This window comes from Vanessa tameamea, chromosome 21, assembly GCF_037043105.1.
Source record: "Vanessa tameamea isolate UH-Manoa-2023 chromosome 21, ilVanTame1 primary haplotype, whole genome shotgun sequence".
In the NCBI taxonomy this organism is placed as follows: domain Eukaryota; kingdom Metazoa; phylum Arthropoda; class Insecta; order Lepidoptera; family Nymphalidae; genus Vanessa; species Vanessa tameamea.
The window spans coordinates 122,446-147,657 of record NC_087329.1 but is presented as its reverse complement, the minus strand read 5'-3'; the positions used below and the strand labels follow the sequence as shown (position 1 = coordinate 147,657).

At 35.8% G+C, this 25,212-nt stretch overlaps 1 protein-coding gene across 1 annotated transcript; it reads left to right on the top strand.

Annotated features, from left to right (window-relative positions):
* Positions 1–7,711: 7,711 nt before the first annotated feature.
* Positions 7,712–24,879, top strand: LOC113403671 (O-acyltransferase like protein-like). Its single transcript, XM_064218297.1, is given in 12 exon segments — positions 7,712–8,059; positions 12,635–12,771; positions 16,754–16,869; positions 17,127–17,338; positions 18,777–18,970; positions 19,343–19,506; positions 19,820–20,005; positions 20,392–20,568; positions 20,655–20,783; positions 23,156–23,382; positions 23,696–23,835; positions 24,541–24,879. Coding segments are annotated over 12 exon segments (2,169 nt in total). The 5' UTR covers positions 7,712–7,776; the 3' UTR covers positions 24,745–24,879.
* The last annotated feature ends 333 nt before the right edge of the window (positions 24,880–25,212 follow it).

Below are 25,212 nucleotides of genomic sequence, written 5' to 3'. Positions count from 1 at the left end.
ATTATACTTTTATAATTTTCTTCTATTACTATTTTAGCAAAGCGTATGTTCCAAATTTACCTTTTAATATTGAACCTTCAAAATGTCTGCATATTTATAAAATGTTTTGCTCGCCATTAAGTCAGAGTAAAATACAAAAAAACAATCAGTAAATGTCACGTCCTACGATGATGAGATGATTTTATGACGGAGAGCCGTCACAAAAGTCAGTTCATATAATTTATAATATACGAAGTTAGTATTCCTTGATTTTCGTACATCTACGAGTATATTAGTTAATGAGGAGATTATTTTCTAATACCGAAGTGAAAAACACTACAATCCCTATTTAGTTAAAACGTATATCAGAAGATGTGGTTTAGGTGTAAAATTTAACCCACAGGCAATAATTTCATGTAAGTTAAACTTGCTTTAAGAACGAAGGCTCCACGTGACATCCACGACGTCACAAAAGTTCTCCACCTTCACGATGATTTTCGTCGTCGTCGTATTTATGTAAACATAAGATTACAAAAGCGTGCCCTTTTGTGATACAGTTTCAAGTGCATTCCGGAAAACCGATAAGGAAGCCCGAGTGATGGCGTATGAAGAAGTAATTTATTCATTCACAAATAAAAATATTATTTTTAAATGTGAATTCTGACTCGTAATTGAACGAGGGTAATGTAAAAGCTTCTTGGGGTATCCGGTAAATCTACACAAAGAACTCCAATGCCACTTGGTTCTTTAGCAACTCTTGACCTTTATAAGAAAAAGGATCAATTAACTTTAAAAATATAAAAAATAAATTACAGGTTGCTGGTTTTTCTTACTGACCGTACTGTTTTGTTAGTCCTGAAAATCGAAATACCTTACAAAACCATGTACAGCATTTGGCGACAAGTAGGTTAATGCCGCTTTAATATAATAATAAAAATAAAATCAACGAAAAATCTTTATTTTAATTTAATTATAAATAAAAAATAAATATTTAACTTTTATTTATTTTTGTTTATGAGCTGAAATGACTAGTAGCACACGTGAAGCTTAACCAAAGATTGCGGGTTCAATCCCAGGGAAGCGAATGAAAAATATTTTATTTCTCTTTTTTTGTTTGGCGTTTCGGTGAACCCAGCCCCGGAAACGCATAAAGCAGTTCTTCGGGTGCAATATGCCTGTTACTTTATTCTTTTAATTTTATATTCATTAACTTTAGTTTTGTACAGCTAACTTTATCCTTTAACAAAAGTGAATATAATAAATAATGAAGTTTATACTTTAAGCTCATTAAAATATATTTAAAAAAAAAAAACCTATTTGAGGCAAAAAAGACGGAGTAATAGAGGCTAATTCTCTCGTCGCATTAGCGATGACCAAGTCAATAGCTAACGTAGCACGCGACTACGCGCTATGTGTGATCTCTACTCCTTCTTACGTACGCAATCTTCTCATCCTTTAAAACAGCGTTGGTCGAGCGATCTACCGATATAATCATTAAATTGAAAGCGACTACCGACAAAAGTCTTACCAAAAATACCCAAAACCAGTTAAATAAACAGTGTTATTGCATAACAATAATTATAGCATTTTGGACAAAATAATAATTACGTAAATAATTATTATCAACATACACGTTAGAATGGAATATTATCATTAAGAAAATGTGTTTTTAATATTTTACTACGAAAATACGCGATAATTTGAAAGTATTATTTTTAGAACCTTTATTCGGGTTAATATACGTCAATACACTAGTGTACACTAGTGTACACTAGTACGTCATATGTACGTAATAATGGTGAGCTATGTTGGCCCAGTGATAAGAAGACGTCAATCTTAATCGATGATTCTGAGCCGAAGCCCCGGCCAGCATCACTGAATCATGTGCTGAATTTGTGTTTATAACTCATCTCGTACTCAGCGGTAAAGGAAAACCTCACGAAGAAACCAGCACGCGGCGAAAAAAAATCTGCCACATACATCCACCATTCTGCATTGGAAGGGTCTTGGAGGATGCTCCAAACCTTCGCCTCAAAAAGGACTTAAGGTAGCAGAGGAATATTTACAGGCTGGTAGTTTACTTTTACTTAATAAATGGGAGCCCAGATGCTTCAGTACCACCACCAGCTTAAACGAAGTTGTTTGAAGTCCGAGCAACCACTTCTTTATCGTGTACTTATCTAGTGTTTAGCCCCTCGTACTCGTATGAAAAACTGCCTGTGTGGAACATTTATCCATGGTGGATATATACTATAGCAGTTATACTAAAGCAGTGCTAAAGTACATATAACATTTCAACGTTTTCCATAAAAGGAGGATTAAAATAGGAGGCACTTAGTAATTAATTTGCTGCATCTGCAACACCTGCAAGCTCCCGTTGGCGCAGATGTCCATGGGCGGTGGTAATCACTTTCCATCAGGTGAGCCCCTTCTCGTATGGCCCCTATAACAAAAAAAAATTGGACAATTAAAGGTTGTTTATTTATCTTAGGTCGTAATACGGACACATTGTCACAGCCCGTCACAGCTACAGGGTACCATTGAAAATCAGTGTTGGGATTTGGGGACCGACTTGGAAGCTGAATGATAAATCCATTTGGGACACGATTGCAGTCAATATTTTTTTCTCTTTATTATTATTTTCTCTTTAGATTCAATAATGTTTTTTTGTCTTTTTTTATTGTAAAAATTGCGTCACAAATAAACTACGACACATGCGGTTAAGGGTCACGTCACATTGCTACCAGCGAACTTCTACCTGAGAGCAATCCGTCCAACGCTCTCCGGAGCGTGTGCATATTAATTATGTAAAGTTTACGTGTGTGTTAACAGATTTGTATCTCGGGTGAGAGCCGACCTTTTAATGTTGTAAATATTAAATAAGAGATCAATGGCCGCGAGCAAGTGTGAGCGGAAGCGATGGAGAGCGAGGCCGCTCTTAATAATATCTAAAGTGGTGACTTTTGTATGTTTGTTTTTTCTGTTACACTGAAAGACTGCTGATCGATTTATATGCAACTTGTTTAGTAATTAGTTTGTAGTTTCAGAACGGATAGTTTTTTAGTTATTATAGGAGCGTTGCTGGAGGTTACAAATACTTTTTTTTTAGAATATCAACGAAAACGTACACTTTATATTTTCTGAATAAAACGTAGTAACTGATTTTAAAATGAAAAAATACACAATTACTTATTGAGTTCACATTATGTCACGTGAAATAAAAACTTATCAAATGAAATAACACATTCATCCTTCATTTCTTTGCAGGTAGTTTTAGGGATATTTAAAGATACTTTAATAAACCTAAGCGAGAAAAGAGTTCACAATCAGGTAAGAATTTACCTAGATGTCCGAAAGTCCACAACAGCGCGATTTTTAAGACATTTTCTGCCTCGCACAACCACTCTGTGGAACCAGCTTTCGCCGGCGGTTTTTCCGAACCGATACGACTTGGGAACCTTCAAGAAAAGAGCGTACTCTTTCCTGAAAGGCCGGCAACGCACCTGCAAGCCCCCCGGTGTTGCAGATGTCCATGGGCGGTGGTAGTCACTTTCCATCAGGTGAGCCTCCTGCTCGTTTGCCACCTATGACATAAAAAAAAAAAAAAATCAGGTAAGAACAATACGAATGAATATCGCTTGCCTCGATACTTATTGTATAATATTTTTTTCCGCCATTATTGAATATTTATATTCTTTGATATTGTGAATCGCTGATACAATCAAGCAAACCCCGCGGTAGATGTTTTGCTCGATCATGATCAATATGCATCCATTTCCTTTTTTTTTATTCTATTTTCTATCTTGATTTGATCTTTGCCCCCTTAAATCATGACTATCGCCTTTTTCATTTATTTTTATTTATTTACGATGGTCATGGAACAATAATATCCTCTTTAATGGTGTATGTCCGGATGACCTTTTTAGCTTACCAGAGCTCGACGACCTGCGCCCCCTTTTTTGTTATCCAATTTATCTCATTCTTTTCCTGCGAGATTATTGCAAAGTCTGTCGAACAAAGAAAATGTGGACTAAAGTAAAAATAGAGCTTTATCTCTGACAATTTTTCATCAGAATATTAATTGAGATCTACTTGTACAATAACGATATTATACAAATAAAAAAAACAGTATTCAGGTTCAGTAAATAATGACAAGCTGTTAAAAAGATATACAGACTGGTAGGCATCCAAATTCAGTGGTTTTCTGTATTAATTTTCTTAAATCAGTTACACATATGTCGTTTTGCTATTATTTCAATTCAGGAGCTTTAGTTTCGATTCCTATTAAATCTCATGAAAATTAATACTACTGTATCAATAAAATAACGTCCATCCAGTTACGAAAGCATGAGATGTGTTATTTCCCCCCTTATTCCTCATCTTTTTTTTATGTTATCGGTAGGCGGACGAGCAAATGGGCCACCTGATGGTAAGTGGTCACCACCGCCCATAGACAAAGGCGCTGTAAGAAATATTAATCATTCCTTACATCACCAATGCGCCACCAACCTTGGGAACTAAGATGTTATGTCCCTTGTGCCTGTAGTTACACTGGTTCACTCCGGCTCAAACCGGAACACAATAATACTGAGTACTGCTGTTTGGCGGTAGAATATCTGATGAGTGGGTGGTACCTACCCAGACGGGCATGCACAAAGCCCTACCACCAAGTAAAATCTTCATGGTGCGATTGGATGGCAGAACGAAACAACTGCAGAAAGATCAAAGCTTCATAGTTATGAGATAGCGCTAAGAATTTCTAGAAAAAGTTATTGCTGAAATTTGTCGTCTCAACTCTGGATTCAATCCTGGGACTTTTGGATTTGCAGTTGTATATGTGTGAATTTACATAATTTGTTGTAAATATATTGTGAAGCAACTGTAAGTATACCCACTTAATAAAAACATCCTGACCCCTTGGGTTATTGTCGTAACCAATCCTAACATAAGTGATAAGCTTAAAAAGGCAAATTAGAAATTTCTTAATTTTTTGAATATTCTTTTTTTTTAAAAGAGAGAATTCTTGAGTTGTCTCTATCGGTCATTTCCGTTGTCCTACACGGCTCCTCGTTTGATCAAAAAGCGATTAATTCCCTACAGTTCCATTCCCCTTAAACCCGACTCTCCGAAATTTATTAATACTCATTACTGTTAGTATTGAGCTTCTAAAAGTTACTCATCCAAATTCAAATTTTGATAATACATTGAATGCAGAAAGCAAACTTAGCATCCTGAATGAGGTCAAGTAGTTCACTCTGAAACAATTTCTGACTTATACCAAGCTCGAATTCGATCATATGGAGTACTGCAGTGTGCAGCCATTTATTTTAAGTGTCTTGGTATGTGAAGATCTGAGAGATGTTCATAAACGACAGTCTCTCAACATAATAACATAGTAATCAAATACATAACCAATGTCAATAGGAATCCTTGTTAGTAATTGAATGTATACAAACCCCATGTCAGCAGTTACACGCAGGGGCCGCGTGTGTCCGACGCCCAGTTAATATGAAATCTCACATTAATTGTACCTTTGGTGATGACAGAGCGCAAACTTTGACTTTGACAATATTATAGAAACATTTCATGTTAATCTCGCATAATTATTTATAGTTATCAAGTCATTTGACCTGACTGACAATCGACGCGTAGCAAAACTACTGAATCTTGGTCAAGTTAAATGGTGCTTAGTTTCAATTTTACCTGTAGGAATTTAGGACAGGCAGCTAAGTAGTATTCTAAATAACTAAATATATATATTTAGTTAAACAATTATAAAAAATAGTTCAGTTTCTTTCGCCGGGTATTCTCAGGTCAGGGCATTTTCCTAATCGTATTGATTTAAGTTTTGACGTAAGCCATCAATAAGTTAGTGAAATGTTACATTAAACAAATTAATTCGAATTTACTAAAAACGTAATTACCTACTGTAATTACCTGTCTCTGTCAGCTTTCAACCCAGAACAAAGCAACACGACTAATATATATATATTAATATTCTTCATTGATATAAGCACTTAACCCAGTAATATAAGCAAGCCAAACCTTAGAATAGTATATAAACACAAGGCATTACCTCGCATGCTAGTAAATAATACCTACGAGGTACGGTAGAGCAATCGACGACGTTCCTAACGACGGGAAGCTAATACTATACATTAATTTGACCTTTGTATGATACTAACGATATGTTATCCAAAATCATTTCAGCATTCTTGCCATCGTTCACTTATCATGATTTGTACAGTTAGTATTTATTATTAATTTTGTTGAGTTACATTTTTCAGGCTCGATCTAAATAATTCGGCGAATCTCTCTTACTTTAATTCTAGACTGAGGGTAATCAACACGACATAATTTACGAATTAAAAAATAAATCACCTAGTTAGTAGCGCATTGGTCGAGTCCCGACGGAGATTGCGTTACAACAAACCAGCCCAACAGCCGCGTAACATGCTTCGTGCCATAAAACCAGCGTTCTTTTACTTAAAGAGCTCTTTTATCGTAGTTCAATATTAAGTAACTACTGTAAGTAGTATTACTTTCTACGTGTCAAACTTGTGGTAAGTAAGTACGATTACATCCCTTGCTGTAGGTTTCGAATCGGCAATTCCCACTGCTGGCCGTCTGATGAAGATTTTATTTAGTTTATATTGCGATTCAAATTCTGTGCATTTGTTGTCGTTTTGAATAAAGATAATATCTTCTTTTTGTCGTTTTTCGTTTTTAAAATATTTGTCATAATATCTAGTAGATAAGATAACAGCTCTTTACATCATGATTTTTTGTCGAGGGACCGTCAACCGAAATGATATTCACGTTCAGTCTACGTCATTATCATTTTCATATACATACGTTTATCATTCCATTTTGATATATATATATTATATAGATATTTATATACGCATGACGGCCTTCATGAAAATTATTCAGTACTCTACAAATGTGCGAGCAATTAATCAAACTCCTGAAGTAGTTTTCCACAACAAAGTACAACTACAGTGTCAGGTATTAACAAACATACTAAACAATCTTCTGATAATTAAATACTTGACAGCGGTTTGCCGCTGTCATAGCGCGCTGGTGCCATTCCGGTCTCTTCTTCATCAAAATGGCCGCCTCGATACACAGACAGTATCATTAACAAGACACTCTTCGTAGACGCGCTGTCATATATATTTCATAAATATGTATATACTTATATGAACTTAATTATAAACAAGTTTATGATAACTAGCAATTTGTGTTAGAATAATTGTTGTACATCGAGATCGCTGGTCTCGGGGCCCCACAGTGGCTAGAAAGGGAAATAAACTGTTCTAATGAGGTTTATGCTCCGGCCCTTCTATCACCACTTACGTAATATTTGTTTTTTATTATAATTTGGGACCTTTTTGGACCTTTCGTGGGTGTTATCTAATTTCGACGAACAACTCGTCAGTTTTATTCGTTTTTAACAGCTATACATTGTACATTTTGTTTAATTTTCATGACCGCGTTGATGTCATCATATATTTTGTCGTCCATTTGTCATTCACGTTTGTGTATTATGTAGTCATGCAAGTCTTTATTTTACCTTAAAAAACCTTTTGTTTTATTAAAACTTATTAAAGAAATCCTTCAAATGTATCTTAACTCTATTTTTTATCTTTTATATTTGGCGGGCTCAATACTTTAACGGAATTAGAAATAAACTTAGAACTATAATACACATTCAGCTACAGGCTCTAAGCCAAAGTTCCAATTCCTACTTCCAATATTAAATCGATGTAACCAAAGATCAAGAAGTGGCCAGTTATGCAAGCATACCGGCGCGCGCGCAGACCAGTGAGCGCCATGACGCCGGCGCGCGCGCTTACCATCGCGCTACTCTGCGCATGCGTTCTCAACACCCAGGCTGACTCGCAGACTAGCGGATTTCTTCTTGACCAAATTGCTGCAGAAGCTTACCACTACGCTGCAGATGGCTCAAACGGAACAAAATATAGTGACTACACTGGCAACGTAATTGTAACGAACATCCGAAACGTTGGCAATCCCAGTCCAGGAGATGATCAAGACATTATTTATCATCTGACCGGTAAGATTTTGTCTTCGAAATTACCTTCTTCCAATGATATATCACATTTTACAATGAACAAAAAATTATAAAGATATAAACTAAAACTAAAGTCTATTCTATTTTTGACTTAAAGTTAATCATTAGAATATTGCGGATTTTTATACATGATTTACCATTATCGGTGGAGTAACAATAATTAGTTACGGTCCATACAGCCTTACAAAGTCAAAATATATTTTTGACGAAGTAGGCTTTGACACTTTTGAATCGGGATTTAACATTTTATTAAATGTTTAGTTACCACCGGTTCAGAATGTAAATTCTACCGAGAAGAACCGGATGGAAACGTTATAGTTACTCTTTTTCAACATTTGAAATACAAAGTGGTATCAATTGAATACAATTATTTTTATATAAGTAATCGAACCTAAATGTCAATAGGAACTCCTCACTTCTCCACGAGTTAATTATTTTAAAATTGTCATAATTCCACTACATCTATGCAGAAAAATAATTCCTCAGCCAAAATATGTAAAAAAAAATTCGAAAGCAAACGAAAAAATTACCCTTATTTCAAAGGAAATAGAACACTCCGTTTGAGTGTTCTATTTATTATTTATTTATAAACAAAATGCATGACATACATTTTATATAAATGTACAATTAATTTTTCTTAACCGGAAAGCTAGCGATCGAAGTTACATCAAATGATTAATGGGATTCATTAACTTCGAGTCACTACGATATCACAAGGTACTTGATTCTTATAAAATAAATAAGATTCAAAGGTCAAGTTACTTGATAGATAATTATTTCGCCGCTGATGAGTACATGTGACTATATGCCACTCTACACACAATCAATTCGAAACTAGTAATAATGGTTATTAAGATCTTGGCGTAATAAATACTTTACTAAGCTATGACCCGTCGCCTCCTGTGGTTCCGGGCTGGTACATTTTTCATCCACGCGATCGGAATTGTACAGGATTTTTTTTTATTTGTCAATTATCATAACTGCCTCGGTGGCCAATATCAAGGGAAACTAACCAGCTACGCCAGCCAACTGGACACATGAGGGAGCACAATTATGTGCGCGAACACATGTGCACTTGCTATTATCTTACTCTCATAATCACGCAAATTCGACAATAGCGGAAAGAGTTCAGCGGAGGACCAGCGAAAATACGTGTGTTCCGAGGCACGGGAGTGACTTCCAACTGTCATTTCTTTGACAGAAACCCCCTAACTTGTTATCGGCTCGACATGGGGTTTCTACTCTGGGCCTGCGGATCGGGATCTGCGGCCTTATATCTATCTACTAGACCGACGAGACTAAATTTATGTATACTTATGTCCATAATGTATATTTAGTTATATAACATACCTTAAGCTAGTTTAATGATAATGTAAGCCTGAAATACTAGTTTAATGACAATGTAAGCCTAAAATTACTGGCTGAATGTTCACACGTGTGCTCCTCGCGGTCAGCGGTCACGCCCACATACTTTGGTAATTTATCTAAGATACGTTAGATGTATCTGTAATGAACAACACTGAATCACTCACCCTTGTAACCAGTTGTGTGTCTACCGTTTACCTGAAAATCGCGAAAAACCAATTTTTTTTCAGGGTTTTCAACCTTTGACCTCAAATAAAAAAAAAACCTGGTCCGGAATGATTCGGAGCTTCCGAATATTATTTTTAATAATGTTTTGAACAAGTGAAAGCATGTTCAGCTTGTAAATTTATGTAACTCTACTCCTCTTTTTTGGTTTAATTTGACCGGACTATAAGAGACTTACTGGCAAGAAAGAAAGATTTTTTTGAATTAAAATACGAGTACTTTTTTCCTAAAATATCGGCTCACTCGTGCAAAGCCGCAACGGACAGCGAGGATATGATTATAATAAAGTGAACAATTATTGTGAAGATTATTATTGATATTAGAGTAAGTGTTACTTTGATTACCAACTGAGTTTGTTGCCGGTCAAAGTTGATTATAAGATGCCACTTAAACAAATCATAATTGATAGTGGTAGATAGGTACCGCCCACCCACATGTCAGGAACGGTCAAAAATTATCTATAAGCACTGGTGACCACTTACCATCAGCTGGTCCATTGCACACCGCCTAGCTATGCCATACATATGCCATAATTGGTTTAAAAATATAAAATATGGCTTTATCCAACGATTACTTATACTGAGTTTCTTGCCGATTCTTCTCGGTAGAATCTACATTCCGAACCCGTGGTAGCTTTACATTCAATACTATTCTGTAAAATGATGATGCAAACTTGCAAATAACTGTAAAAGCCTACTCGGATAAAATATAACTTGATTTGAAGTAAGCTATACAATAAAACACTAGATGTACGATTTTACAAAAGGCTTCACGAAAGAACGATCTGCAGGCAGCTATAATATACATGTGCAGTCTATGTAACATTTACACAGGCCATAGGATGTTATTTGTATCGTTGATATTAAAAGTACCACAAGTAAATTAATCACGATCATTCAGAGAATTGTTGACAGCTAATATTATATCGCGACTGATGCATTTAATGTGCGGTCCGGATGACGTGAGGTGACGAAGATACCAACCTAAACGACAACACAGTTGTAGGGTTTCTTGTAGGTCCTCTCTGCGTCAGCCGCTCAAAATACCGCTGCTTATCAATTCTTTGTATTTATGCGTTTTGGCTTAAAACATGATTCAGGATATTTATATCTATACAGAGCATAATACTAACTTACCGTCTCTCTGTCTGTATCTCCGCTTAATGCATTTAAGCCACTTCACGGAATTTGATACGGTTTTCAATAATAGAAAGAGCGACCGACGAGGTTTGTATACATAATTTGAAAATATATTATACAAAACAGCTGAACTCGACGGTGTTTTATCTAAATAGTGGCTTCTGGTGTTAACATCACATCACATAACCGTACATTTCTGGTTAAGCCTTACGACGGTACCACAAACACCCTTAAAATTATGAATACATATTTAGATAAGTATGTACTTATATACTTTGGGCATTAAATATACATAGATTAAAATTTTCTTTTACCCTATAGCATTTGAACGAATACTTTAGAAGATATTACCGATACTAAACTATGCGGAAGGAAATAAATCATTCCATACAACAATGACATAAAAAAATATATTGGCCAACCACCAACAATATTGTGTAACTCTTTAATGAGTACAAACGATAATAATAATGAGGCTGAAAAACTCGTGCTTTAAGTCGACTAAAAATAACTCTTCATTTATAGTCAGTAAATGACAACAATATGTAAAAATATTTAAAGTGAGACGAAAATTACCAGTTGACGTCATGTCAACCATCCGAGCATCCGCGTTATGTTAGGTTTCATTTCATTGATTTCTTCACACGAAGCTAATGAAACTTCTACTAGCTAGGTATATGACCCGGTGGTATGGTCATGCACGTAAACTTTTACTGACGACCGGATGAACATTTTAGTAGTCTTTAATTAAACATGTTGTCTTGATTCATTTATAATTTTACCCGGTCTAGCGACTAATCTAGTTTCTGTAAAATTATATCGAGTTCAGGGGTAATTATGATATTTGATCGCTTAAAGCATTTTGTTACCCTCGTTATGCCGTGTACTCGTATGTAGAAACGGGTCGTCTCGTCAGCACAGCTACTTAAATTCATTATTTTTAATTAATGAAGGTTTATTTTCTGCCTTTAGAGATTTTAGAAAGTGCATATCAGAAGAAAGATTTGATTTCATAAGCAAATAAGTTCTGACCGAAAAACAATAAATCATGCTAGTATGTTTGGCGTTAAATAAAACAGTTTGATGTATCAACAAGATGCCAACGCCACCATAATTATAAATTAAAATTAACGTAAATAAAAAAACAAAGAAAATAAAAGCTGTATATTATGTATACAATTAAAAAAAAATAATAAATGGGAAAAAATATATTGTAATTAAAAATTTATAATCAATAAAAAATTCACATGAATTAAAACAATAACAAAAAATTAATTTAAATAATGTTATATAAAACCGTATAAATGGAGAAAGAGGAGAGAGGGAAAGGCGGCCTGGAGGGACATAACGGTTTTTCTTTACGTGATGATTTTCATTCTACACGCTATTAACTCATGTGCACTCTACTGTAAACCGTTAAAAGAACTTCGTCCCAATAATATCAGTGTGGTAAAAATAAGTTGTCAATTGCAAAATTCATTATTTATTGTATAAGGAATGTTATTATATTATAGCTAGACCACGCGGACTCATCCACGATAAACGCCGCGGCAATGAGATCGTTGCGCGATCTACCTTTCTTGGACTCCAAGGCAAAAAGCTTTGGTGAATCCTGAAATTAGCGCGTTAAAACAAACTGTTCAGTTTAATATATTAGCACAGTTTTCTGTACAACAGGTAAAATGTATAACATACGCTACTATTTTTAATAATTTCAACGACCATCTAATGACGAAAACACGGTCCGAATTATAATTTAAATTATGTCAATATTCTAAAACATGGCGCGCATCCACGAATCTTTTACAAGTTAGCTACGTTGTTACAGATGAGGAATACTACGAAATGCCTATTTTGTTCCACTTGGACGAGTACCCCGGATGCCTTGCGATGGGAGGCGCCTACTGCTTAGGAAGCTTCGAGCTCTCGCCCTCCGGACCAAGCTCTCTGTTCCGCGTGATGCAGGTGAGACAATATTGGTTCACGGTTGCTTCGATTGATAACGTCGGCTCGCTTCAGTACATATTATGTAGGCTGCATATGAGTCAGTTAATATGAAAACGCGAAGGTTCCATAGACAAACATATTATTTTATAAATCAGTTTAACTTCCATCTAAAGGGATGAAACAATAAAGTCTCACAAGTCCTTGTCAGGGTCGTTGATCGTTATTTTACAAAATTGTTCACCACTAGTTAAAAAAAAATACATCTATTTTTCATTACATTTTGTTTTTTTTTTTAATCGATTAAAATAAAAGGTAGCTAGCTTATTGCTGGTACAGGAATTACCCACAAGCTTTAATTAATTACTGGACGCATATTTTAATACAAATTACAAGCAAGTAGTATCGGTATATCGGACTCAAAGCAAAAGAAATATGTTTAAACAAAAACTTTTTAATGATAATAATTTTTGATTTTGCGCCTTCATCTTTGTTTGGTCGTGCTGGGTTTCCGATTAATTTAATTATAAGAGTAATACTGACTAATTTTACTGAATGGTAGAGTTTTGTACATCCTGTATGAATAAGTGCCACCTGCTCATCATATATTCTACCACCAAGCAGGAATACTTACTATTTTTGTCTTCCGGTCTGAGGGGTGAGTGAGTCAGTGTAACTACAGGAACAAGGGACATAGCATCTGAGTTTCCAAAATTGGTGGCGCCTTGGTGATACGAGGGATGATTAATACTCCTCACAGTACCAATATCTGTGATCAGTGGTAACCACTTACTATCAGGGTGCCCATTTGCCTACGACCTACCTACATAACACAAAAAATTGCAATGTCCTATCCGCTGATGACAGATCCTCGAGCGAGGCTGAACTCGTGTAGATAATATTAATTAAATTATTTGTTAAAAGCAGTCGTATGTGTAATTATTTGCACGACTCGGATCACGAATGTTTATTGAAATTATTATTAAGTTGTATTATTTCTATTGATTTAGTTGTTTGCAGTGTCTTTACGATATCACTATTTTTAGCTCCCAATCTCATTTAACAAACTTATATAAAAAATATATGTAAATTATGTTAAGTACCTTATTACTCTATAGTACGTACGTAACATATTACACATATTTCCAACATATAAATGGATGCGTGAAATGCGTAATGCGTAATTACGGAAAATAAGGTAGGTTTCTAAGTTATTGAGTCGGAGAATTAAGATGTCTAACAATAACCACCGAGGTTACACATACATACATAGCCAGAAGTTCGTATATTGTATATGGTTGGCAACTAAGTGAGTGCCGATTTCAAATAAGAAGGAAAATTCAAAATTTTTGTTTAAAAATATAACTTTACTCAACTAGGTACTGTACGTTCTTGTCGATGACCTTTTGCCATCGTTCTGGCAGTGTAAATATTTCAAGTTCGTAAAATTCCTGGTCTTTGCTACCAAAAAACTGAATTAAATGTGATCTGGCATCATCAGTGTTATTAAAATGTTACCATTTAAGAAGTTCTGCATGGAACGAAACAAATGATAATCTGAAGGCGCAACAGGCGTTTAACGTTGTTATAAACTATGTTACTTTTGTGCTTGCGATGCGTTTTCGGAAGTAATACAATAAAATATGTCTGAAAATATGATAATGAATAAAGCGTTAATCGGTATATATTTTTTTACTAAATTAAAGGTAAAAGTCTAAATAATTAGAAAAAAATACAGGTTAGATGCTTTGACCGCTTTAACAAAACAAAAGTAGGTGTAAAGTCTGCCTATCCACAAAATCGGCAATCACTTGGTTGCCAACCCAATATAATCGTTATGTATTCCTACCAACTAAACTCTACACATATAGAAGCATTATATATAAAATAAAATGCAATATAATTGTATAACGCGTGCAATGCTTCACTTATTAACATAATATACAAACAATACATGACAATATTTGATCAAACATTTACAATATAACTATTAATTATAGTATAAAGCTTTTTCTTAATCAAATTTATTATAAGGAGTAAAATAAAACAAAAATATACTTATGTAGCCACCAGAAAAGGAATTCTCAAAAGGATTTTATTAAATCTGCTGACCGTTAGAGTCTACCAAATGGCTTTTTCATGTAATATTATCGACGCGTCTAACGAAGGACAATGACGGCATTGTATTGATATGAAACGCAACTTTTAGAATAATATCATCATCATCATTCTATTCTCCTCGACTGCTGGACAAATGCCTTCCAATGGCACGCCGCTGAGCTCGATCTCCAGCTCTCAATCCTCATCCGCTGCCGGCGCGTTGTGTTTATCATCACTCCACTTAGCTGTACGGCCTGTCATAAAGATACATATTATTTTGCAATGTTTGCAATTATTGAGAGTCTAATAGAATTTGTCATATTTTGCATTTGATCTATAACTATGGACAGAACTGTATCGTAACGAACAGTTGCATCATCTGAGGCGCGTGAAGAGCGCCGGTTCCGCTCCGATTGGGGAAGTCGCTAGTAGGTCGGCAGTTTGTATTGTAATATTACGATAAACGCGTATTATCGATGCGCTGGCACATTACCAATGTATCGATACAGCCTAATTCGGTCGGAATTTCAGCATCCATTACTTCATGCAATTGTACTCTTTTTTTTAATATATTGATTTTTTGGGTTTGTGTTGAAAACGGGAAATCGACAATATTTCATTTTAAGTCCATTTCTATTTTTCAATCTTACTATTTTTATTGTCATGTGTTGGCTGGTCATTATTTTTGTAAGTTTTTTGGGAAAATAAATTATGATATCATGATATTAGAATAGAGTACAGCATTGAAACCTATCGCGAAACAGTGCGTCTGTTCCAATAGTACAAGAGAACAGGTGAACTGGGCAAATAAGGCAAATGAATCCGTTAATTTCAATGTATCTCGATTATGTTTGTTTGTTTGTCGTTGAAAGGGACTTTGATTATAATTTTAGACATGAATTCATAAGGAAGCAGTACTCGGAAGCGTCTAAACTTTGTCTAAGATGGGTCTAGCGAGGCTCTAAGAAACTATTCCGATTTCAATATTTTTTCTTTTAAATTATTTGAACTAAATTAATACGTTAATCATTTTATTTAAATACATTTCTCGTTTTTCCATATTTCACAAATATTCACGTATACTTGGTTTAAAAAATATAATAATAAGAAAAACTTTATTAATTACAAAACAAGTATTAAAAAAGCAATTTCAAAAAATCAAAAAGAAACAATATTGTTTGTAATAATATGTCTACCTTTATTACTAACAGTACTTAAAACGGGATATTTACCATGTTTTTTATTTTTATTTGGTGGAGCTCGATATTTCGACATTATCTACGAATGTCTTGTTCACGAGACTCCGACACGAGAATATCGAGCTCCACCAAATAAAAATAAAAAACATGGTAAATATCCCGTTTTAAATACTGTTAGTAATAAAAATAACCATGTTACTTTAAAATCTTATGTTTACCTTTGCTTAAATTTACTCTAAAAAACGAATCTGGTTTTTCTTACAGAATAATAAATTATAATCATTAATATTTAATGTTAAAAATAATGATAAAAATATTATATATATATTATATTTAAATATTATATATAAATAAAAATATTTAAAAAAATGATACAAATTGATTCATAATGTAAATTTATAAAGTAAATGAAATGTTTATTTTACAATAAATATCATTTCCAACACATAACAAAAATCTTAACCATACATCATCGCAAATGCTCCAACCAACCTTCGGAACTGAGATGTTATATTCCTCGTGCCTGTAGTTACACTGGCTCACTCACCCAACTTAAATATAATAATCCTAAGTGTAGATACTTGGCGGTATAATTTATGATGGGTGGTCAGTCTGTACTGTGTGGTACCTACACAGACTTTTTCACAGAGGGTTTGCACAAAGCCCTAACACCAAGTTTTATAACAACAAGTATCTTTGTTCAGCGCTACTCGGCGAACTGGGTGGATAATTTCAATCACACACGATTGCACCGAGGACTCTGCTTAACTCGCAGCTGCGTCGCCCCCGGCTACGACTCCGCGCATGCGCTGGACGCGTGGTGAGCACCTTAGTTATTACTTTTGTTAGTGTATTCGTGGCTTTGGATTCTCCTTCCCACATATTGTAGCTGCTAATATACTCCTAAAACTCTAGACCTAGTAATATATAGAGATAGAATAGTAGTTACGGTAGGCTTGCGTCCTGCTACCGACACAGCCATAGTCAACCGTTTTAATCACCACGTCGATCAGGCAGATGTCTGCTTGGATCTCGTGAGTTTCGCTGTTCTTATTCCTGCTATCGCTGTCTGGCTAGGTTCGCGTCATGTGTGAACGCGAGTATCATGTCGACTCACAATCTGTCAGCACGTCTTTACCACCTGGACTACTGCACCCGCGGCCCCGACCACCGCTCGCCACCGCTTTCCATCAGCGAACGCGCCTTCGCCGGCTTAGTTGTGGCTCTGCTAGCTCTGGCTACCGTCAGCACAGCACTCGATATTAAATTATCGGATCACACCAAAAAAGGTCAGTATCCATAACCTTAACTCCCACAACGCAATTAAAAACAAATAAACAAACTATTAGTAATTAATAATAATGAATATCAAATTTTTGTGATTGGGAAGCTGCATGGCGATGCGTTGCGCTAAGATATTTGCGTCGCCACATAAATACACAGCCCGAAAATGCGATCGCGACAGCTATTTTTAAAAGTCTCCGCAAAACATTACACGTAGTATTCGCATAAGTGCAGCGGCATTGGCTGGCCGAACATTCGTCCGTCTTGATTATGACGCCAAGTGGAGATAGAGAAAAACCGCCAACTCTGATAATACTCGCTCATTATTGAAACCTCGTGATCTGTATTCTATATTTAAACCAATCATGGACTATGAATGCAGTAAAAATAATTATTGACAGCAATGTTCTAAAGATCAACACATATAAGTCCGAATGAAAACCGTAAACACTCTGATAACTGACGTAAGCTGACTGGTGTGTCCAATGTGTACAGGAGATGTCGGCTCGCGAGCGGTCGCGTCGCCGCCCGGCTAACTGACCTTACGTAACATTTCATTACACTTTTCCGCTAGTTAAATAAACTTATAATATTAGTATCTTGTTTGCGAAATCGCATTTGCTGATCAATGTAAATCAGTTATATGTAAAAGTCAGTTTATTAGCATCCAGTATTACTTATTATTAGTAAAAGTTGGTTCACTCTTTAATTAATATTCGAAGAAATACAGCGTTTCAATAATCAAAGAGTATAAATCCCAACTGCTGCCTATTTAGTTAGCAACTCCCAGAAAGTTATATCGGTCTCCTTAGCGAGTAGCTTATATTTGAGTAGGTGCTAAAAGGTCGGAGAGGAATGACCCCGTGACTTCCATAACGCTTGGAGGCACGCGTTAACCGGGGCTATTTAGGTTAATATGTAATATTCCAAATATTTGTATAAAAAAATATTTAGATTCGTGAAGTTGAGTCATAACCTTTAGTTGACTGAATAACTTAATAGTACCTACTACCTAGTAACCTAATCATGTGTTTATTTTGACGATAAAACATACTCACGCAAAAGACATCAACGCGCTTGTGGCTGACATCACATAAAGTTACGTGACATCACATACTAACTATAATTTTGAAAATTTTGAAAATGGTACAAATATTTTAAAAATGACTAACGATAGACATTTTAAAGCCGATTTAAAATAAATTATAATTTTCTAGTAGAGGTATTATTTTTAAATTGCAATATGTATTAAAATAATTTCATGAGACAAATCCTTAAAATATAATTGCAACTTTAGGTAACCGATCTGTAAATTAATTGAAAGTCTATAAAGGATTAAATTCAATCGAAAGCTATTGTTAATGACGTCATGATCAAGTGTATAAAGGTGTTTTGCATTAAAGACTCAAACAACTGTAAAACCACGTTTACACATTTGTTCAGAGTTCGGCTGGGCGCTCTGCTGGTCGCTTCGGCGCTCGTGGCGCTCTCTGTCGGCGCCGGCGCCGAGCGCGCGCGGTGCGGACCTCCGCTGCTTCGACGGCCTGCGAGTGCTGAGCATGCTTTGCGTCATAATCGAGCACGTCTGCTGGCTCGGCACGCTCTCGTACGTCGCCGATACGAGATATTTCGAGCAGGTATATTGTGATTTAAAATTGTATTCAATTATTATTCGACTTTCATGAATGTAAGTTTATGAAAATGAATAGAGTTTAAATTTTTATGAAATAAGACAATACAATAAAAAAAATAGGTAAGAGGCACTTGAATAACGCCCCTCGTAAACATATTTAAACCCCGTGTCTGTGACCTCACCCAAAATGGTTGCATCTACATATTCTTATGTGGAGATTAAGGTGAAACAATAGTATATAAACTATTAACAAGTTACAAATGTCTAACTCCGGTATCAGTAGCGAATTAAAGTAACTTTTAATATAGCATCGTGGATTGTTTGTATCCAAATTCGAATAGACCAAGCCGAAAATATAAACTGTAATTTCTGTCAGGCTCGCCGCGCTACGGACGTGGTGCTGATGACGAACAGCACTCTCATGGTACAGGTGTTTTTCTTGATGGCAAGTTTCCTGCTGGCGCACAAACTCTTGCAGGAGCGGCAGCGCGAGCCCGCTGTTAAAACATTCTTCACCACCATGTTTAATAGGATCATCAGGTACACCGACTAGTGTTTGAGAACAGTTTGAGAACGACAATATTTAGTACAAAAATCACCGTTTATATGCAATTATTTCTCAATGCAACTGATAAATAAAATATAATTAACAATAAAATTGCTTTATGTAACATATAAACATTCCCAACATAAATACACTTTTACTTTAACTTTTTCTCAAGGCTGTGTCAGGTCATCTCCAGGAGATCGAGATCGATCTTGGCGATCAGATCCTTCTCAATATAATAGCGTATAATAAAGAATTTCATAAAATGTTATTGAATCGCAATGAAGAAGATAAATTTGTCATTAGAATAAGTCCGAGTTACTTCGTGGTTCTGTGGTTCGCTTCGTCGTGGTGGGAGAGACTGGGAACCGGTCCCCAGTGGTCGTCTCTTGTTCGCTCCGAGGCTGCTATTTGCCGCTACAAGTGGTGGACACATCTTCTTTACATGAACAACGTGCTGTATCCTGATGAAAAGTGTTTGATACAGACCTGGTAAGCAAGTTTTATATTTTAACTTTCATTTTAAAGAGGACTCATAAGTTCCCTTGGAAGAATAAGTCTATGTCTATGTATCTTAGATAAAAGGAGATCTATTAGCACTTAGCACGAGTATTTTGAAACCAACAATCCCGGTTACTGCTACAATATTTTCGAAGTTTATCTTAAGAAATAAATAATAAATATTTATGTCATATAAACAGGCGGATTGGCAAATGGGCCCCCTATGCAGTCAAGGGTCAGCTATTCCCATAGACATTGGTCTTGTGAGAATATTAACAATCCCTTAGATTGTAGACGGCAGTGGGTTAATGTTCTATTAATTCGTTCACACGATGACTCGGTCTAAGTGACCTGATGACTCTAAATCGTGCACGCAGGTATTTGGCAGCAGATATGCAACTATACGCGGTAGCTTTATTGTTGACGCTACTGCTGCGCGGCCGTCGCCTCGCGCTGCCGCTCCTTGGCACGGCATTCGCGATGGTGATCGTGGTTCCGCTAATGTTAGCGTATGCTTGGCATCTTGTTCCCACCTTCGTCGTGCACAGACCAGAGTGAGTGCAACATATTTAGCAATATTTTTTGTTGTTATTGCACATTACACATACTTCAAAGGTAATGTAATGTTCTATTCCCACAGATCTGTGCGGCTGACATATAGCGGCGATGCCTCGTTCACGTGGCTGTACCAGTCGCCGCTCACCAACGCGGCGGGCGCGCTGGCGGGGCTGCTTCTCGCGCACGCGCACCACGGTTTGCGCGACGTATTGCCCGACCGACTCGCCGAAAACAAGGTGAGCCGACTTACTCAAACATTCTCATATGCAAATAGGACACTCCTAGTTATTTTGTACACAGAAACATATTCAAAATAGTATATTTTACCAAATAAAACAGTTTAAATAGTTCACCTGTAAATTGAAGTAAGTATTAACTAAAACATAATATACAAGTGCAAGTGAGACCAGTGACAATTAGAACACTTATGTAATTAGTTCTAACATAGGTATTCTAATTGAAAAATCGATTATTAAATTTCTTGTTTAGCGATATTACTTTCGGTAGTTTTCTTACGATAAAAGCCCGTATAAGCGGAGCATGCTCATTTAAATTTATATATATTCTCACGTATAAGTTACGTTATATAATTAATAATATTACATTGCATAGTTACATTACATCGGCTTTGCTTTATCTAATGATCTGCATACCTTTTGCGCGTTCTATGAACATACGACTTAGGTTTCCACATTCAAAGACTTACTCACACAATGATTTGAGCAATATTTTATCGATCGATATCGATTATTATATAACGGAAAATGTTACCAACAGCCAAAAAAATAAGGGTTAAATCATATTCTACTAACTCACAACTCATATTCGAGACTAGAAACTAGTAAAACCAAGTTCAGCATTTTTCTGTAACTCATGGATGATTAAGTCATTATTTTTTATTTGATATCGTGATGCAGTGCAGTCTTACCGTGTTCTACTTTTTCACATCCCAAAATACAAAGTACCACGATTCAAAGCTCAGTATGTAACTAGATTGAATGCCCGAAAGTACCTGCGCTTCGAATAAAACTTAACAAAAATGCCCAAAGCCGGTGCAATTCAAATTATCAGATTTGGTTAAATGATACGTGAACGATGAACATAGGTAACATAATCAGCCTGTAAATTTCCCACTGCTGGGCTAAGGCCTCATCTCCCGTTGAGGAGAAGGTATGGAGCATATTCCACCACGCTGCTCCAATGCGGGTTGGTGGAATACACATGTGGCAGAATTTCGTTGAAATTAGACACATGTAGATTTCCTCACGATGTTTTCCTTCACCGCCGAGCACGAGATGAATTATAAACAAATTAAGCACATGTAAATTCAGTGGTGCCTGCCTGGGTTTGAACCCGAAATCATCGGTTAAAATGCACGCGTTCTAACCACTGGGCCATCTCGGCTCTTATAGGTACTTAACTCAACATAGGTACTTAAACACATATACCCACAGACTAATGGAGAACTTCCTCCTTTTCGGAAGTCGCTTTAAAACGATAAAATGTTTATACTCTGATTCTATCATAACAATATGTATTCTCACAGATGATGCATGAATTGTAAGTTAGGGTTCTAGGGCTGCAGGATTAGGCACCGAAACTAGGTAACTTTCACTCGCAGTAGGTAGAGTTGCGCCACGCGGACGACTGCCGCACTGCAAGTGCAATTACTGCAGTTTAGCTATTGAGCAATAACTAAGATAACCGGTAAATATTCTTATAGCAGCGCGACCGCGTTGCCGCTGAGATGTTTAGGAAATTGAGTTTATTTACTGAATTAAAAGATTAATTGATTCATCAAACGTTCAACTTTATTGAAAATAATGTATAAAATGCAGTTCAATGCGTTTTTATCTTTTGAACTAAGCTTTATAAACGCTGTTGCTGTTTAGAAAAAAAATTATTAGGAAAATAACAGCGTGAAAAATTTACTGCTGAACAAAGCCTCGAGGAGAATAAAATGACAAATAGTAATTTAATTGTTACTCATAAAAAAAGTTACGTATACACTTGTGTATATAGCAAGAATATTAGAAAATCAAATAGAAAAAGGAGTTCTTCCAGGAGACCCTTTATCACCAATATCATTCAAGACCTTCTTGGAATAATAAATATTATAAACTAGATGTCGCCGGCGGCTTCGCTCGCGTGTTAGACGTTGGTCGTTATGTATTAGGTTAGGCAAAAAAAGTAACCTATGTCCTTCCTTGGAGTTCAAGTTTGCTTCATAGCAAATTTCATCAAATTCGGTTCATTGGTTTGGCATGGAAAGAGCGACAGACAGACAGACAGGCAGAGTTACTTTCACATTTATCATATTAGTATAGACTATGAAGAATTTATTTCTTCTGCTCTATAACTTTGATCTGATTAGCAGATTACGTAGACTGTTGTCTCTTCAATCTTAACAAAATGTTTGAAACTTGTTATATATTTATTTATTTACTTCATAAAATTTTAAAAATTATAACCCTCTCTTTGGCAGTCGTCAAATATTTTTAATCGATTACTTTTAGCGAAGAAAAATCGATTCCTATTGCTGCTAATAGGGATGGATTTTGTTTTGCTTGACTATTGAGATAGGCTTGACAAGCATACCTACTAATATTATTCTGTAATCTGTCAGATGTTCCGCTGGATATCAGTGTACTCGGCGCCGGCGGCGATGTCCTGGGTGGCGCTGTCCCCACTGGTCCTGGGCGCTGGCCCACCTAACGCCATCGCCGCTGCAGTGCTGGCAGCGCTGGAACGACCGATCTTCGTTACTTTAGTCGCTGTAGCTCTTCTTGGTGCTATTAATGGGATTGATTGTACGTATTGACGTAAAATTAAAATATTTATTTGAAAATGAATAGAAGATATTTAAGTAATCCGTAATATTAGTTTTTAGTGTGTACTTTTAATATTTAACTAACAATATAAAAAATTAGGTAGTTTTTTATATTGTTAGTTAAATTAAACTTTGAATCTTTGGGTCTTTAAGTAACATTACAGTAAAATAACAGTAAAAGCTGCCCAAAAACACTAATATTTGAAAAAGTCGCATATTTTTTGAATGTGGTCGATGTTAAAACGGTTTGAATATATATTAGTTTGTACACTATGTAATAACAATGTTAACAGCGCCATGGCGGCGATGGATGTCCCAAGGCGTCACGGTGCTGGCGCGGCTGTCCTTCGGGGCGTTGCTGCTGCACATGCTCTTCAATAAGACATTGCTCGCTACGCGTCTCGCGCCCGTGCAACTCGACCGACAATCCGCGGTACGTTTTGTTATTGGGTGAAATAATTCTACATAAATGATCTATTCTAATGGCAGCAGGAGTAAAGATAAAACCAAACATTCAATTTTACATTTATCAATTGTGAAATTCGGTGCACGCTATTTAGACTGCCTTAAAATGTAGTTGGCTTGCTGTTCTTTGCACTAAATATTGCACGTAGTGCTACTGAGTCTTGAGACATCTGAGCCCTTGAGAGATAGTCTAGAATTAGTTTGAATATCGCGAGTTATAACATATAAATCTTAACCGGATGAAAATCTGCTGTCTATGTATCCACATGTTTTTATCACTAAGTAGTCATTAGTCTTACTTAACTGCTAATTCCCTATTTATATAACATTGATATTTATTATTACAGGCATAGCTCATAGTAGACACCATTCATACGTAGCCTTCTGCCGTACTATCTACAAGCAAATATAAAAAATAGTTTTCTAATCAAACACAAACGATATTTAGACATACACAATTTTACTACTTTTTAATGATACGACAAATTCGTAACACCGGTTTGTTTAAGTATATAACGAGTGTGCATTAAGCGTGCTCGAAATTATTTACAAACCTTGACTTCAAGCAGAGAGGTCTCTGCCCAAAAGCGGGGCATTGTTTCCTTTTTACTCTTACAATAGTTGCAATACACGCCTCATACACATCTACATTAAATTATTTTTCCAATAACAGATTATGGATTGGTTCGGCGTGGCTGTTATATCGTATGCGGCGGCGCTACCGCTCGCCTTGCTAGTCGAGCTGCCAGCGCAGCAACTACACAAGGAAATAAAAAAACTTAACGAAAAATCGACGAACTCCAAATCCACAGACAAGCCTAGATCCTTGGATAAGACAGATATTTGTTCGACACAACAAAGTAATAGTAATAGTTGATAATTTATTCCGCTATAAAATTAATACCGGAATATTTCAATGCAATTTCACAAGTGTAAAAGTATGCTACAAATAATTGAATATAAATTCAAAAGAAAATCACAAACTACTATAACAAGCAAGCAACAGTGGGTTGTCATGTTTTTAATTTTTTGCTCGTCTGTGAAGGAAAATATTATGGGTATATTAGGTGCACGATAGAATAAACTCTATCCTCCATTTAATTAAGGATAATGAATAAAATATTGCAATGTCATCAGTCCTACACGTGCCTAGATACAAATTATATAAAGGTCCAGTGGAGGACAAATTTAGTTGCAATGCGTTCTTATTATATATACAATAAAGATCATGTACATTAATTCATACTTTTACACAAATTGTATTGAAATAGACGATTAGTATGTACAACTTATTTTTGTACTAAAAAGTAGTTATGTTACATATAAGGTATTTGTGATAACTTAA